We start from the raw sequence: 18,011 nt of genomic DNA on the forward strand, positions 1-18,011 counted from the left end.
AATAAGCCAACCACAGAAGTTCATGATTTTTTACCCTTTTTCGGCAATGCACTTTTGCTTCTGATTTACTTACTTTTATTATTCATGGGTGCATCTCTGTAGATGGTGTACACTTTAACATGCTGTAGTTTAACTAGAATTTGAAGTGACATGTTCTCTGACCCTTAACCAGCAGGCATCATTTCTGTCCTGTCAGTACAATTTATATTTATGGTACATACAAGCACTCACACAAACAACTTGGACAAGAATACTGTAGCTAAAACCCTGTACTGACCATGAGGCTAGATAGCAAATCTGTCCATATAATATCATTATTATTATTATGGAATAATTCATTATCTAATTCCAAAATCACAGTATTTACAGTTGTCAGCTATTATTTAATTATTTAGACTATTCATTCATTCATCTTCTGTAAGTAATTTATGCTGGTCATGGTGGATCTGGAGCCTATCCCAGGAACACTGAGCATGTGAATACACCTATGATGGGGCACAATCACACACTCATTCACACCTAGGAGGAAGTGGCACTGTTTTGAGGTGGGAGGATACTGGAGAACCTCGAGGAAACCAACACGGACATGGGGAGAACATGCTAAACGCCACACAACTAGTAACATAAGCTCAGGTTTGAACCAAACCAGCAGTACTTCCTGCTGCTTCACTATGCCATCACTTAGAGGACTTGCTGTTTGACATTTCGGTTGACCAATAGACATTTAAGGTGTCTTTATTTAAGACTTTAAGACTAAGTAGTTTCCAAAATCTACTTCTAGATTTTGATTCAATAGATGATCTTCATTTAGCATGTAAATCTTTGTTTAATACTTTTGGCAAAAATATAATTCCATAAACAAGTTGACGTCAATCAGTCCCTCCAGGGTTTTGCGGTTGCAGTAATTAACGCAAAATCAAGGAGGCTGAAATTTTTCAGGATTACCACAAATTTTCTGCAGATTCGGGCTAAGATGTATCATTTGACGTCATCACAATGTGCATTCCGCCAAAGCCCTGTTCGAGTAATGTGTTGCACAACGTACAGCCAAAAGGTCAAACATCACTGCGAAACACCATGCAAAACAATTTTGTGCCATTTCATAAATTCACGTAGTTTTCCACAAGAGAAACAGAAAAACTCTGAACGTTGCATAGCAAATTTTGAAAATGACAAATTTTCAGCAAATCAAGCATTTGTGGGTGCAACAGTCACAAAAAAACTACAGACTGGTCAATGGGGTTGACGGTCCTGGTGTTCTACTCATCTCTGCCTTCATCGCCAACAAGTCCTTCTTGTTACTAATTTGTATGCCTCACATACCCTTAAAATAAACTTCAAACATGAAGGCAGTTATTACAGAAAAAAACGATTTCAGACATTTGACCTTGCCATAACCTTGACCCTGTTAGGGTCAATTCCAAATTCTAATTAGTTCATCTACTGGTCACGATGATCATTTCATATAAACGCTACAAACAGTCAACCGCTTGTTCATGAAATACCATCCTAACGAGAATCTTGGATAGGCATACAATCCAAAAACCCAGCGGAGGCATAAAAAGACAATGATGTTAAAACAAACTTCAAATAGCTGTGGCAAGGTATCATCAGTGGCTTACAGACTTGGTCTTTGACCTACAAATGCTTTTTTCCCCCCCAATACAAAGGATATAGAATATACCCAAACAAATGTAAATGTCCTGTGTGTGAGTAATAATCCATGGGACTATACTCAAAGCACACACTCATTTACAGCCATGACACTACACGAGTTCACACATTCAAATCTATTAACACTAGTGTCTCAGAAGAGGAAACAAGGGGGCGGGGTGGGGGGCACAAAGCAGCCAGAACAGAAGAACAAGAGGAATTTCATTCTAATTTTCCCCTCAATCAACATCTTTCTTTCACCCTTCATCACTTTTACCATCTGTAGCACAGTGGAACTGTTACTATTAGTGTAAGAATGCTAAATGGGGCTTTTATTTTACAAGCAGAGCTCTTCTGGACTAACTGACACACTCCATTTTTTTTTAAAATAGCTATTAGTGCAGCAACTGCTTTCCTCCATGAGAATGGAATCTGAACCCGAATCCCACCACTAAATGTATGAATCTGGTTTATGTGTGCATGTAAAAAACTAAATAAAGAAAAAAAAAACATTCAAAAATTGCAATACTGATATTACTCTTATGAAAATGTTACCAGACAAAGTAAACACAAAACAAACAATCTAATCCTAAAACCAAAAATCTAAAGCCAAAAGGGCTTTTTATATTGTATTATATATATATATACATATATATACATACACACACACATACATATATATACATACATACACACACACATACATATATATGTGTGTGTGTATGTGTATATATATATATATATATATATATACACACACACACACATATATATATACATACATACATACACAATATATATATATATATATATATATATATATATATATATATATATATATATATATAAATATAAATCAGTTTTCCTCATAGGGACCAGACAAAAGTCCAAATAAGGTCAAAACTGTCAGACATCTGGTCCCCACCATGATATGTAAACATGCCCACACATACACACTGGCATCATCTGATTAATGTCTTTTCACACTCCCACATGTACAGATTAACACACCATCTTACCATCATTTAAATAAAAGCAGGGCAGATTGTACATGACAAACTCTCTTTTCTGTAAAATGACCTTCCCTACAGTCATAACTTTTATTAAAAGGAGTGTTAGCAAGGACGATGTGTTGAACACACTTTATTGAGGTGCCAAATGAAAGAGTGTCACCATTCATTCAGGAAGGAGAGAGTAAATGTTCACATAAAAAAATATAAAATCAACAATGAATACACAGCACCTCACTGCTCTGGTCTGACCGGAGTGATCGTCGTTTAGGCTCAAACTCTTTAAATCTGCTTCAGGCTGTTCTGTATTCTGGCCATGCATGTAGTCTACAGGCTCACAGGAAGGAGGAGCCGGAGTGGAACTGGCAACGTCCACATATTGTGTTTAGACTACCGGCATCATCATCAATGATTTTCATTTTTATTCTGTTTGAAATGGGTTTCTCCCTGTGCACCTTTTTTTTTTTTGTGTGAAACGCTAGCACTATAGTGGAGTTGGATGGCACCATGTGAAGAATGTTTAACCCAACTCAGGAGCAAAATTCAAATGCTGGATGATGAAAACTCCACAGAAACTGAAAGAGGCCTGCGATTTCTGTGGTCAGAGTCCTGTCATCATCGCTCAGAAAGAGAACACACAACTGATACAACATCACACTGATGCTCAAGAAAGAAAAAAAAAAATACATAATAGTCTACAAGTTCATCCTTCAGCACAACTGAAACCAAATGGGGAAAGGAGATGTTTGAAATGTTTTTTTTTTTTGTAGTGTTGGAGTGGTTGTTTCATCCTATCTTTTTCTACCGCTAATCAATCTTTTATTAAAGTTTAATGGTTGAGGTTGTGGAGGTCGGTCCTTCGGCTATAAGAGCTCCGTCTAAGTTACATTATTAAAAACACATCTTCAATCAAAATGGGTCAAGTCAACAGGAAAACAATTTATGAAAAGAAAAAAAAAAAAAAACCCAATGGCTAAATAGTGTTAACAAAGTCAGGAGAAGTGGACACTAAACTCCATCAGGAAACAGGGTACTCACTCATAAGGCCAGTGCACTTCTCTGTGAGTCAGTCAAGTAAAGTGACAAAAACTCCTCATTCGGACATATATACGCCAGAATGGTTTACACTATGAGAAATCTGATGCACCAGAAAGAACATCTACTGAAATATGTGTATTTTGTAAATGTATATGACTGTTCCTGCCTGTTTGTGCATGTGTGTGTGCGCGTGTGTGTGTATGTGCGAGCCCTCGTACTGGAGGGTTATTGTATATTGCAGGAGGAGCAGCAGGGATCGTCTTTGTCTGGCTGCGCTGCGTAGTCCATCTGTCGGACGATTTCGGCGAACAGTTCATCCACCATGGTCTTGCTCTTGGCTGAGGTCTCGATAAAGGGGCAGCCCCATTCCTCAGCCAAAGCCTGACCCTCGCTCACCGACACCTCCCGCTCACTCTCCAGATCCACCTTATTGCCCACCAGGATCACCGGCACCTTCTCATACCTGCGGAGGGAAAACAAATGTCAGGCTCAGGCCTTTTGTTCATATCTTAAACCTTTTAATGACTAAATGTTTAGAACAAAATAATCAGACAGTTCCATTCAGCGATGATGGTGGAAGTTAGTTGAAGCTACCTGTATTGAAACTCAAAATGAAAACAAATGCAGTCACTTTGAAGAAACGAGCGTGCAGTCTAGTTTTGAATGAATGCTAGAGCAAAAAATGTGAGCGTTCTGAATTGATGGACAATATGACCGTAAGGAAATTAAAGACACCCTCATATCTCGATTGGTTGGATGTTGGTGGTTCACAATTTTTTTTGTTTATTATTTATTGTATTGTATAAACACGTGTAGCCCCACAGAAAGCAGTGCTTTAGAGGAGAACGTCACTAGATGTTACAAAAAGTACTCAAGAAAATGTAAAACCCTTTTTGTGATTTCCTTAATTACTGTTGTTAAGTATGAATTAGCCACACCCACAAACAGTGTAGCCGAGTAATCGGAATGATGGCAACATATGAAGCCATTCCCTCAGTGACTGTTACCCACAAGTTAACAATGTTCCCTTGTGCTATATTGCTTTACATCACAAATATACCATGGTGTGTCTGAATACTTGATTCTGATTGGCTAGAAGGTGTTGAATGCGCAGGTAGTTCTAGTCAGTGTAATCTCCGTTGGGGATTAATGCGCTGCCTATAAACAACTGTAACCATAGTAACATACAGTTACAGCTGCATACTGTAGTTAAACTCACAGCTTCATTATTAATAGAGACACAGTACAGACACAGTTAATTCACACACACAATCTCTCTCTAAAAACTTTATTAAAATTCATTCACATAAACGAAATCTCCTCGCACTTCTTTATCTCCGTGTATGATTTAGCGTGGGTAGAATTCTAGATCTAACGACCGGTATATTAACCATTCTTTTTATCTTTTCAGTCAAATTTTGCTCTGTAAACATCAGTGACAGCTTGAAGTTGTCAGTGCTGGCAAGTGACCACGGTACAAGTGGGATAATCCACGGCTAGGCCTGCATTACACCATTTTAATGCACTCCGCTTCATATTGGGTGATTATTCACCTCCATATCGTGCTTTAAAATCGTGTAATGCACACCTAGCTGTGGATTATCCCTTACATCATAACCTGTCAGCTGTGAAAACAACAGTACACAAACAAGTAATTGGTGGCACATTATCATAATTGAATCCAAGAATGACTGTTTGCTCCTCAGAGGTCAGTTTAGCAGCTCATATCTACACTCAATATATAAATCAGGTGTGAGTGAGCGCCCGGTTTTATTTAAAGAACAGGGATCTATCAAAATCTTCACAACACATCTTCATGTATCACAGCATGAGCCAAGAAGATTTCTGAAGACCTCAGGGGGTTAAAAAAAAAAAAAAAAAAAAAGAAAAAAAAAAAAGAAAAGGGGGGGGGGGGTTGATGCTCATCAGGCTGGAAAAGGTTACAAAACCATCTCTAAAGCGTTTGGACTTGACCAATCCACAATCAGACAGAAATTCAGGACGATTATTACCCTCCCCAGGACAGGTCAACCAACAAAGATCACTCCAAGAGCAAGATGTGTAATAGTCTGCGAGGTCAGAAAGAAACCAAGGGTAATTTCTAAGCAACTAAAGGCCTCTCACACCTTAACATTAGCCAATGTTTATGAGTCCGACAAAAAGAGAACACTGAACAACAATGATGTGCATGGCAGGGTTGCAAGGAGAAAGCCACTGCTCTCCAAAAAGAACATTGCTGCCTCTTTGCAGTTTGCTAAAGATCACATGGACAAGCCAGAAGGCCACTGGAGACATGTTTTGTGGACAGATGAGACCAAAATAGAATTTTTGGTTTATATGAGAAGCACTATGTTTGGAGAAAGGAAAACACTACATTCCAGCATAAGAACCTTATCTCATCTGTAAAATATGGTGGTAATATCATCATAGTTTGGATCTGTTTTGCTGCATCTGGGCCAAGATGACTTGCAATCATTGATGGAACAAAGAATTCTAAATTATACCAGCGAATTAGAAAGGAAAACATCAGGACATCTGTTCATGAACTATATCTCAAGAGAAAGTGGATCATGCAGCAAGACAACGACCCTATGAGGAATCAGCAGGGCAGCAGCATTAATACTCCTGGATGCTCTAATCATAAGAGAAATGACTAGAGATTTAATAGTTTGCTTTAATGGTCTACTCATTTCAAATGCACAGATCACCAACAGTGTGTTAACGTCTCACTCTGCCTCCCTGTCAAACAGAATGGACTTCTCTCATTAGGCTCTGGCTTTACTGTATGAAATATGCATGACATTAAGTCGTGCACCATGCTGTGAAAGGCACAAACACACACTATGGTGTGGCACTGTGCTGGTCAGGTCTGCACATAATAAAGTGGAGTAGGGATCTGAATCGCCGTTCCTGAGCTCGGAACCCGCAAACCCCATCACTGTAAGGAAGTGGGTAAAGTCTTGGCACTGTAAAAATAATGTGAACTACATTCTCTTTTTCTTGGTCATTTCCTGTCTGCGATTAACGCAGGAGCAGCCTCAGCATAATGTTTTGAATATGGGATCTTAGCAGATGAGTCTCTATGGGAGCATCTCATTTCCATTTTATGATAAAACAGAGGAGCAGTAAAGTTTTGTAATAATGTGAAGCAAATTTTTTTTTTTTTTTTTTCATCAGACAATTCATGAGGCATTTTAGTTCAGTGACTGACTCTGTGGCAGTTTACAGCTAAAACCAGGAGTTCATCCATAAATTTGGAAAAGCAAGGAACACTGCTACCTCATGTAATTGTTCATTTTTAATAACTGCTTTATCATGGTCAGGCTCGTGGTGGATCTGTAGTATATCCCAGGAGCACACACTGGACGGGACACCAATCACATGGCACCACACATACCAATCCACTCCCTGACATGTTTTGAGGAGGTTGGAGGAAACTTCTGCACTCAGATTGAAAGGGAGTGGGGGGGGAAGTCATGTCTTTTGCTATGGTTGCTATGGTGATGTGAACTACTTGTCAAATGTCAAATTGGACTGTGCGGTGGCAAAAAGAGGCCTGCCTAATCCTAGCTGACATAAATAGAAGCACTACACTACACAACAGTGGGCCAGTGACAAAACGGTACAAACCAACAGGTCCTTCACACAAAACAATCACATTCTCACATCCTTCACAAGTGAACCTCACTTCTGTAGAGTGCTGTGTTCCTAAACCGCTGAATTTATGACAGGACAGCCACTCAGAGATGTTGTGTGGGTGTGAGAGAGGCTGTGCGGAAATCAGACCCTAGCGCCACACTAAACTATTTTTACCCCCACACACACACACAAAAAAAAAAACCCTGTCCACACACAGACACACACTCCCACGATACAGCTCTTTAAATAAATCACTGATTATAGTGGTGGACTGATCGCTGTGCTGTGCAGTGTGTGTAATGAGGGTGTGTGGACATGGCAGTGGTTTTTGGGGAGCTGTCTTTCATGAGGATGTGCGGTGTGTACGTGTGCTTCTGTGGGAAACTACAGCAGGGGAAGAGTAGGAGGAGGAGTGGTGTGATGTGCCAAGATGGTGGCCATCACAATAAAAAGCCCAGCCACTACCTATTACTGATTACACACGCCTTGGCCACACACAGAAAATGTGAGAAAATGAGAGCCGTCAAATTCCTTAAAAAACTGTAATGCCATTTTAATTAGTTAAAAGGTTTAGTAATCGAAACGTACTTTAACATTATTGAGCCGAGCATTCGTTTATTATTCCTTTATATAGGATACATATTCGTGTCATCTATTTACAAGGGATACCCTAATCGCACGTCTTCGCATTTCTAATACTATAGCAATACTAAAGCTCATCAAATATAGTTCACTATTGATCCAGGCTTTCATTCACTCACACTCAGCATTAGGACTGCAACATCCTCATTATTTGCCTACTGCTTTTACTCTTTGTCCCTGGCATGCAGCAGGATTTTAAACGTCTCAGGTGACCCAAGTTCCACAAACACCTGAATATTCAATTCAAATAATTCACATGGGATGAATCCCAAATGCCTTCTTACTTACTACAATAGTTTGCAACGTAAGGGTGGTGTAGTAGCAGTGCAGTGTGCTATTTGAGCAATATCGCATGAGCAAGAGCGCTGATTTAATGAATATCAGCAGCGATTCAGCTTCAGGCATGAAGCCACAGGTAATCACAGCCATGCTGATATTCAGTACAGCAGCGCGGTTGCGAGTGGGATATTGCTTTTCCATGACAGTTCTATAAACAAGAAATTAATATTTACTAACTGACATTTCAGACACAATATGGCCAAATATTTTGTTTATTTTTCCATCAATGAAAATAGTTCCCAAAGAAGCTACAGCTGGATTGAGAACGAGCATTGCGTGTTGCCATGCCAACAGCCCGTATTAAGCGGAGTAAAGGCTTCAGTGTAATGAACTATTGTGCGATTGACTTTTTATGTAGTGTACACAGACAAGAAGAGTGACACAAACATTTTAACATACCGGACCTGTTGTACTAAACATCAGCACTCTTGGAATGCCACTTCAAATTAGTGGACCAAAAATAACTATTGAATCATTGCACAGTGGAATATCATTTGAGATGCAGTCACAGAATAATCATGATAAGACCCGGTTGGAATCTGTGGCATGAAGTACCTCATTTAGGACACAATTATACATAAATCTGCTAATTAAAAAAAAAAAGATTTGCTACAAAATATGCCACCAATGACATTTGTTTCTGCCGATCTGTTTTTCTACAGAAAGTCATTTAGGAAGCAGATGGTTTGATTGACTTGCTATCTGGCTAAATAGTATGGCTGTGCCATATCCTATCGTCCGTGAAATACTGCTACAATTCCTCCCCATGATAAGAATGGGTCACTCCGCAATATTTCCAATTCAGTTGGTGACGTTATGAGCCGCAACGTAGGCATCCCTCACGTAGAACGAGAAGACTCGTCTACAGAGGAAGAAGAATTAATCCCCCCAAAAAATGACCTACCCCCATAAGCGGTTATGTGGAAGTGGTTCAACATTTCCATTTGTTTTTCTTGGGGTTAGATTATGAATACTGCAAGTATTGGTGTTCGCATTTTCTATCTTTTTAGCCTACTTATTTGGTATAGGTTAGTAGGTGATGATGGTCATGTGATTTAAGGTCTCTGAATGGCTACGGGGTGATTAAAATGAACAGGAACATTTTAGAGCAATGGTCACCAATCCTGTTCATGGAGATCTACCTTCCTGAAGATTTTAGCTCCAACCATAATTGTGTCCACTGGACCATCTAATCATTGCCTTAAGAAGTTCTTGATCAACTAAAACAGGTGTGTTAGATTTTGTTTGGAGATGAAACTCGCAGGATGGGAGATCTCAAGGAAGAGGATTGGTGACCACTGATTTAGGGCATTTACATTTACAGCATTTGGCAGACGCCCTTATCCAGAGCGAATTACAGAAGTGCTTTGAAGTCCATCAATAAATACATCCCGATACTAGTTCACTAAGTCACGGACTAAAAATACCATCGGTCTTGTATCTCTTTTGGGAGGTAATCAAGAAAGAAAAACACAAACACACACACACATACATATATATATATTTGTATATGTGTATGTACATATATGTGTATGTATGTGTGTGTGTATATATATATATATATATATATATATATATATATATATATATATATATATATATATAGTCTAGTGGTGTAGGAGGTTGGGAGAGAGCGAGGTGCAGTGTGGGGTGTGATAAGTAATTTGAGGTAAGGGGGTGCTGGTCCATTTTTGCCTTGCAGGCAAGCCTCCGTGTTTTAAATCTACAGGAAGCTAGTGGAGGGAACGTAGTAATGGGGTGGTGTGGGAGAACTTACGAAGGTTGAAAATAAGTCAAGCAGCTGCATTCTGGATCAGTTGCAGAGGTCGAATGGTGCTCAATGCCACTTTTTTGAATATTAACCATTTGAAAAAAATAATGTCTAAAAAAAAAAAAAAAAAAAAAAGGGAACTGAAATATTGAGTGACACTCTGTAGATCCTCCTCTTCAATGATTCCAGTTCGATGAGAAAAGAGAGACTGCTAATGCATGGTTGATGAAGGGAAAACATAACGTGCCCTCAGGTCGTATATCTGCACTTCATATGGGTTTATAATGCCCTGCACAGCAGCAAAATAAAGCACGCAGCAGTCTATCCATGCTGGGAGGTCGACCGAAAACAAACATTTTCCGTATAGAGGCAGAATTTAAATGAAAACATGTACAGAACAAGAGCACCTACACTCTGTGTGTGTGCGTGTGTGTGTGTACACACACGAGAGCTTCACTAGCAAAGGCCTTGAGCTGAAACTTCCTGCAATATTCCAGTTAAATCCATTTTTAAGAAATATGTATATACACAGTACATTACATTTGGTACATAATCTACAGCTTGGTAGAACATAACACGAGAGATTATCTTTCAAGGGCTTTTTGATCCCCAAGTATTAAGAAGGACAGGATTACACACACATCAGTGTGTATGTGTAAATACACATCAGTACATGTAATCTGATATGATATCTATATTGTAGGTTTTCAGGTTACAAACACATCCATCTACTCCCACTGCACTACTCAGGTCTGTCAGAGGCACACTGCAGCTCTTTCTGCGCAGATTCACAGCGGCTCAGGCATACACAAACACAGCTTATATATAATACATGACTACTGATACACACCAGCTAAGGGGGAGGGGAAGAGCAGAGATCATCCTTTGGTCCTAAACCCGACTGGACAACCCAGGGTCTTGTCCTGATCAGACCAAAGCATCTCTTCTGTCCTTGTATCCAAAAAGAGCTTTTCACCACCTGCATCACTGGTGCTAACGACCTGTCCCTTGCACTGCCAGCTCCAAAGACCCTATAAACACTAAAGTTCTCACTGACAGACATCAAGACATCATTTCAGTAGTGTGTCTGAAGTGCATCAGTGAAAAGATACAATGTAAGGACATGGACTATGATCAGGCGCGTAGCTCCAAACCCTATTTTTAGCATATCTGATTTGAACAGGAAATATTTTCTTTACTAAAAACAGAACCAAAAGGCAAATTTTACGACTGATTTGAAGACATTTCTGGACATTTTTTTTGTCATTTATTGCAGTATGCTTCTTCACATCTTCAAATTGTGACAGGAGCATCAACACATGAAAATGGGCATTTACTGGGCGCCTACGTTTACGACACATTTACTGCATTTGGCAGACGCCCTTATCCAGGGCGACTTACATTGATCTAATTTATACAACTGAGCAATTGAGGGTTAAGGGCCTTGCTCACCTTCCAATCAGTATTCCAACATTTTACCCACTGAGCTTAACTGTCCCACATAGAGAAGCAACAAGTTGATCTACCTCCTTTCTTGCCAAACATGCTCAGAATCAGCTCCCAAATGCAAAAAAAAGCACCCCAAACAAACAAACAAACAAACAAAAAAACAACAAAATGCTCCATCATTGACTTTGAATCTACAACGCCATATGTGTTCAACGGCCAGGAGTACAAGAGAGCAAATCTGGCCGTGCTGTCTGAGCAGGAGAGATGGGATTCTCTCGCTCCCATATCAATCAGTGTAACACTAGCCAATCATGGACATCTGTGAGCTCATGTATGTGGAAGAGGGCAGTTAGTACATTCCTTTGAATATGTTATGCTGCCCTGTGATGCAGCAACAGAGAAAAGCTGTAGGCCGCGTCCGAAATCACGTATTAGCAGTACGGCAGAGGGGTAGTATGTCTGAATTCTCAGTAGGCGAGAAATACCCAGATGGCGTACTGCTTCCGGAGAGATTTTGCAGCAACGGATGGACACTACACAAGTCAAAAAATCCCATAATGCAACGGGACTGGTGCGGATGAGCTTAGAAGTAAATGGCGGAAGACAGCGCGTCGGCTCTTTTGAAGTATTAAACCTTGGTTAAACAGGACTTGTTTAATATTTTATTTATATTTATATATATGCATGCCTGTTAACCCCGCCCACATTACATTACAAATTCAGTTAAATTTCCTGATGTGCATTTTGCCGTTAGTGCGCTTGCTTTAATCTGGTGGTCCCTTTAAGATTTTTGTGTTTATGATGATGGCAAGGTCACATGACAATGCCAACATGGCGGTTGTAGTACGGCCGGGATTGTATTCATACTACACACATACTGATTACTACGTACTGTTTCAATGGCCGAGCAGTAGGTACCGCATCGAATGGAGTAAGTACCGATACAGTACACGATTTTGGACGCAGCTGTAGAGGTTGGCTTGACATGTCTCAGAGGAAGCATGTGCTAGCCTTCACCCTCCCCAGTTGGTAGCAGTCATGTGATAAGGGAGACTTAGCTAGTTGGTGGGACCTGGCCAATAGTGCTAGTTAGCTAGTGGGTGGGACCTGGGGAGTAAATGGGGAAAACGTGCTCAGGATCCTGACAGGACAATAAGTAAAATCGCTAGCTGGAGCTTTGCTCGGCACTAGTATATGCATGCATTTTTCAGAAAAAAATAGATTAGCCATACAGTCAGTCCCTCCAGGACTTTGCGATCGCAGACATTAATTTTTCAAAATTACTGCAGATCTGGGCCAAGACGCTTCATGTGATGTCACCACAATGTGCATTCAGCCAAAGCCCCGTTTGATTCACAGGCGTAGATCATGAGTACAACTAAAACGTCTTCTGTTTTCTGGGAGGGGAAAGAAAAAAAAAAAAAAAGAAGCACAAAAACCTTCACAAGTTGCATAGCCAAAAAAAAAAATAAAAAAAAAATAACTGCAGCTAAATCAAGTATTTTTGGCCACAACAATCACAAAAAAAAACCTCCTGTACAGACTGTACAGTGTGGGGAAAAGTCATTCAGTGAAAGCACTGTTGGTATTATTAGTCATGTTTGAGGTTTGAAACACTTCAAACAATGTCTTCCAATCCAAATTTATCCCAGTCAATGACAAGCAATGAATTAGACTAGATGACTCTGTACAGTTGGTCTCTTAATGCTCTGCCAAGTCTACTTGAGAGTTCCAGATGATGACAGACAATCTAGGCATAAGGTCTAGCTACATCTATGAATAGTCTTGACATCTGGGTGTCAGCACTGTTAAGACAGTGTGTCACAAAGTTTAGAGTCCCTATGGTCTAAAGATACATATTCTAGTGTAACGCTCCCAAAAAATTATTAAATAAAATTCGATGCCGTTCAAGCACATTACGGTTTCATAATCACGTAGCCACTCTATTAATAGATAAAAAAACGACACTTTCACAACTGCATAACATGCGTGCATACACACACACACACACACACATTTACAAGGGATGCTAAGCATTTCCAGAGTTTCCTGTTTCCTGTGCACTTCCAGCTGTGAAATGCACATGTGGCAGTATCAGTGTGTGAGCATTGTACAGCACACGTATATCACTTTTTTTCACTGGATAACGTCAACGAATCTGAATCCAGAACTATCCACAACCTGTTGGAGTTTCCCCCAGCATGTAACACTACCCGCTTAGAGGGGCTCTCTGGAGGTTATAGAGTGATGACATAATTTCCCACATAATCCTAGCGTTAACAGTAAACACTAACAACCAGTCCGTACAGGATTTTGGCAAGTTTTTTTGCGGCTGTTGCAGACAAAAAGTTTTGATTTTGCGAAGTTTTTTTTCCACGAAATTTGTGCTGTAACTTGCAGAGTTTTTTGTGCTTTTTTTTGCAGATAACCACTTTAACTGGCAAAATCGCGATCGCACAAAATTGTTTTGCACGGTCTTTCGGTGATGTTTGTTGGTAAATGAGATCTTTTAGCTCTACTCATATTCGATGCATGTGAATCGAACAGGGCTTTGCCTGAATGCGTGCTGTGATGTCACATGTGTCTTTGCCCAAATCTGCGGTAATTTTGAAACACTGCAAACTTCTTAGAATATTGTGGAGTTTGCTTGATTTTACATTCATTTCTGTGATTGCAAAATCGTGAAATCCCGTAGGGCCTGAACAACTGCAGCAATAATGGAAGAGCTTCAAGATTGTTTGGTTTTATGTGAAAGGAGACAGCAAGGTTGCGAAAAATGGGAATGTTATCAGACACTCCTGGAGACTGTGTTAAAATGTAGTCCTCACTAACCTACGTTATGAAAACTGTGGTTGTCTGACAATTCTGTGCATGTTGTGTGACCTATCAACAGTGTGTACTATTTGTAGGTCTAGCTGCAGGACCCGGTTCAGCGCTCTTGGCATCCTTACAAATAGGGTAGAATAATTCAGCACAGATACTTGTTTATATGGTTTAGTACTGACGCCACGGGCCAATCACAACACAGCGCACAGCTCCACGGGCCACTCACAACACAGCGCACAGCTCCACGGTCCAATCACAACACAGCTGAAATATTTTTGCGCGCTCTTCCTTTCTTCTGATTTAGTATCTTTGCTAAGATTATTGTTTGTAGTAATACAGGCCTATTTAATTGAATTTAAATGTTTGTTTGTTATTTTAGAACACAGATCTGTCCTCGTAAAAGAAAGAGCGCAAAAGAGTGGTGTCCTATTTAAATTTTTGTGTCGCTCAGTCTTTCATATTATGTCGCGCTGCTGTATGTTATAGTATATGTGCTGTTATGAAGTGTAAAGGAGTAACTGTTGGCGAGATAGCGATCAAGAAACATGGAGTTAGTGAGAAATAAAGCTTCACATTACAGTGCATTATTCTGCAACAATATTTTCGAACACACACGCAGTAGATCCCTACTTGTCTCAACTCTCAGCTGATTTGGAAGCAAGCTGGAAAAGAGCACTGAAAAACATTTTGCCTTGATTTATACAATATATGATTGTTACGGGATTGTGTTAGTAGCTCTGTGACTATAGTGCTTAGTAATGTGTAGATCAGCTGGCCTACAGCTAATAGAGATCAGACACTTAAGACCAATGACTAAACATGCACATTTTACATAGAGTCCCTGTATAATCACGATGGGGGGGGGTAAAAATCAGATCCCAAAATGTCGATGTATAATTCACAGTCTGGAAATAATGTTAAAAATGTGGTACCACATGCCATACTACTAGAATAGGTTGCACGAATACACACGTGCGCACGCACACACGACTTTTAACACAGACACCTTAAGAGATCTACACAAGTGGGGTTAGTGGTCGAGTAGCTTGTGGTATAAATCAGACACTATTTGCTTTCTTGCTATCAATGTGTAGGGGGGGGTATAAATCAGACACTATTTGCTTTCTTGCTATCAATGTGTAGCTGCCATCTTGAGCAGGTACGGTAGTTAATCATACAATGATCAGTCCTGAAGGCAAAGCATCGCACAAATTCAACAGTCGGCTTTAGTATGTGGGGTATTCTAGCATCACTCCAGAGTCAAATCACAGCTAAATCATCGACTCAGTGCTCAAAGGCCAGGTGTTTTCCCCTAAGGATCTGTGGTAAAGCTTAGGAAGATAAAGAGGTAGAGAAAATGTGTGTGTGAAAGTAAGAGTGAGAGAGTGTATATGAGAGTGATTGAATGTATAACAGACAGACAGACAGAGACAGAGAGAGAGAGAGAGAGAGAGAGAGAGAGAGAGAGAGAGAGAGAGAGAGAGACCCAGCAGTAAAACAGTACTGCAGAACCCATCACTGCTACGTCAGTGCACTGCAGGCTCGGTTCCTCCAGGCGCTACCTTTTCACGCGGATGATTTGGTCCCGCATGGGCTTGATGTCCTGGAAGCTCTGCTGGTTCACCAGGCTGTACACCAGGATGAAGCCCTGGCCGTTCTTGATGTACAGGTCGCGCATGGATGCGAACTGTTCCGTGCCGGCCGTGTCCAGGATCTCAAGCACCGAGGGCGACGAGTCCACCTCTATCTCCTTGCGGTAGAAGTCCTCGATGGTCGGGTCGTACTTCTCGATGAACGTGCCGGTGACGAACTGCACGGTGAGGGCGGACTTGCCCACACCGCCGCTGCCCAGCACCACCACTTTGTACTCGCGCATAGCTCTTAGCGGACCGTTAAAACTTAAACAAAAACACCACAGAGCGTGCACCAGCACCCGGTATTCGTCATTTAAAAACACGTAATAAAAGGCAAAGCTGCGTTTTAGCTACAGTCCCAGTGACGGAGCGGGTCCCATGCTGCTCCTGGCGCCCTTCTTTTGCTTTTAGCTAGGCGAAGTAAACAAGCGGCGCACAAAGGCGCGGAGCCCGAACAAGGAAACGAAGAAGACGCGGTGGTGCATTATCGCGCTCCTGCCCGGCGTCGACTATTACCGCAATCCGGTTACCTGCTGCACGATTTCCAGCGTCGGCGCGTTAGGCAGCTCGGGCTCTTTCATTTGCTGAGCTCACGGTCCTAAATCATCCACACGGGGAAAACGGCGCTACTCCTGCGCAGAGTAACATTAGCTGCAGTACTGGCTAAGCTAACAAAGCTTCACCCGGAATCTCGGAACTGCAAATGAAAAACGAGGTCGTCTTTAAAGCAACCACAAGGTCGGAAGTTTAGAGAAAACAGTCCCTCGTCTGTGTCTTCATTTCGCCTCTTCTTCTGCGCACCGACACATCCGCGGCCGCCATGCTCTCGGGTGGAGACCCACAAGCGCCCGCCGCCGCCGCGTTACCGCCCGTTTCCCTACACGGCTTCCGTAGCCAGCGCCAGGCGAAGGACGTCATCAGCGTCTCATGCATGGGAGCTGCGACTGGAGGCTGATAGGCGCGGCCACGCTCTTCAAACCGCACCCCGCGCCTGTGTGGAAGAGGCACGGAGGATTTCCAAACTCGGATTTCCGCTCAGTGTTGGAGCTGTCTGGGGCGGGGCGAGACGCTGCTGTCCAATAGCCAACAAGCTCGAGGACACGCGCCAAAAAGAGCAGCGCGTTGGATGTTGTTGCTATGGAAACGATCAGGCCTTCCAAAAGGGCAACAGTGTGTGCTGTTTCAGACTGTTGTTTCATTGTAGTTGTTGAGGCAAAATGAGCAATTCTGCTGAACCCCAATTGAAATCTTACTCATTGCCCCAGAAGGCTGGAGCCAGCATCTCCTGGATACTTTATGCATGTGTACATGCATGCCAAGACATTTCATCTCCGTATTACAGTAATACCACTGTCATGCAACTCATCTTTCCCTTCTTCTCGTACCACACACACACACTCACCATATGAATATATAGACTTACTGTTCTCCAATGCCTGCTACACTATATGGTTAAAAGTATGTGGACACCATACATCATACCAATATGTGCATTTTGAACATCCCATTCCAAATTTAGTCCCCCTTTGCTGTTATAATAACCTCCACACTTCTGAGAAGGTTTTTCCACTAGATTTTGGAAGAGGCTCAGTGGTTAAAGGCTGTGGGTCACTGATCAGATGATCAGGAGTTCAAGCCCCAGCACTGCCAAGCTACCACTGTTGGGTTCTTGAGCAAGGGCCTCAATTGCTCGGTTGTATAAATGAGATAAATGTAAGTCGCTCTGGATACAGGTGTCTGCCAAATGCCATAAATGTAAATGAAAATATAATGAAAACTGGCATTAACCAGCTAAAGGACACTGTCCAAGCTCATGCGCTCATATAGCGCACTCGGCTGGCTGGCAGATTCGGACCCTTCAGAGTTGAATTCGACTCAAGCCCTGCAGCCCAAACAGCTTGCTAGTTACAAATTCCTATGTCTGGTGTCAACTGATAAGCAATAAAAGGCCAGAAAAAGGCAATGTAATGACTCATCTGGACTCATGTCCTTTAAGAGCCCAATGATGAG

General features: G+C 41.4%; 1 protein-coding gene across 1 annotated transcript; it reads right to left on the bottom strand.

Annotated features, from left to right (window-relative positions):
• Positions 1–2,780: 2,780 nt before the first annotated feature.
• LOC108266624 (ras-related protein Rap-2a) lies at positions 2,781–16,980 on the bottom strand. Its single transcript, XM_017470187.3, has 2 exons — positions 15,930–16,980; positions 2,781–4,164 (listed from the first exon to the last, which is right to left on the bottom strand). Exons 1-2 carry the CDS (start codon positions 16,241–16,243, stop codon positions 3,927–3,929), a joined length of 552 nt encoding a protein of 183 aa, XP_017325676.1. The 5' UTR covers positions 16,244–16,980; the 3' UTR covers positions 2,781–3,926.
• Between the last annotated feature and the right edge of the window lie 1,031 nt (positions 16,981–18,011).

Source organism: Ictalurus punctatus, chromosome 6 (assembly GCF_001660625.3).
Source record: "Ictalurus punctatus breed USDA103 chromosome 6, Coco_2.0, whole genome shotgun sequence".
NCBI classification, from domain to species: Eukaryota; Metazoa; Chordata; class Actinopteri; order Siluriformes; family Ictaluridae; genus Ictalurus; species Ictalurus punctatus.

Excerpts from the sequence above, each read along its gene's own strand:
- LOC108266624 (XM_017470187.3), bottom strand. The coding sequence starts at position 16,243 with ATGCGCGAGTACAAAGTGGTGGTGCTGGGCAGCGGCGGTGTGGGCAAG. Across the intron at positions 4,165-15,929 it reads CAAATCATCCGCGTGAAAAG|GTATGAGAAGGTGCCGGTGA; the intron begins GTAGCGCCTGGA and ends TTCCCTCCGCAG.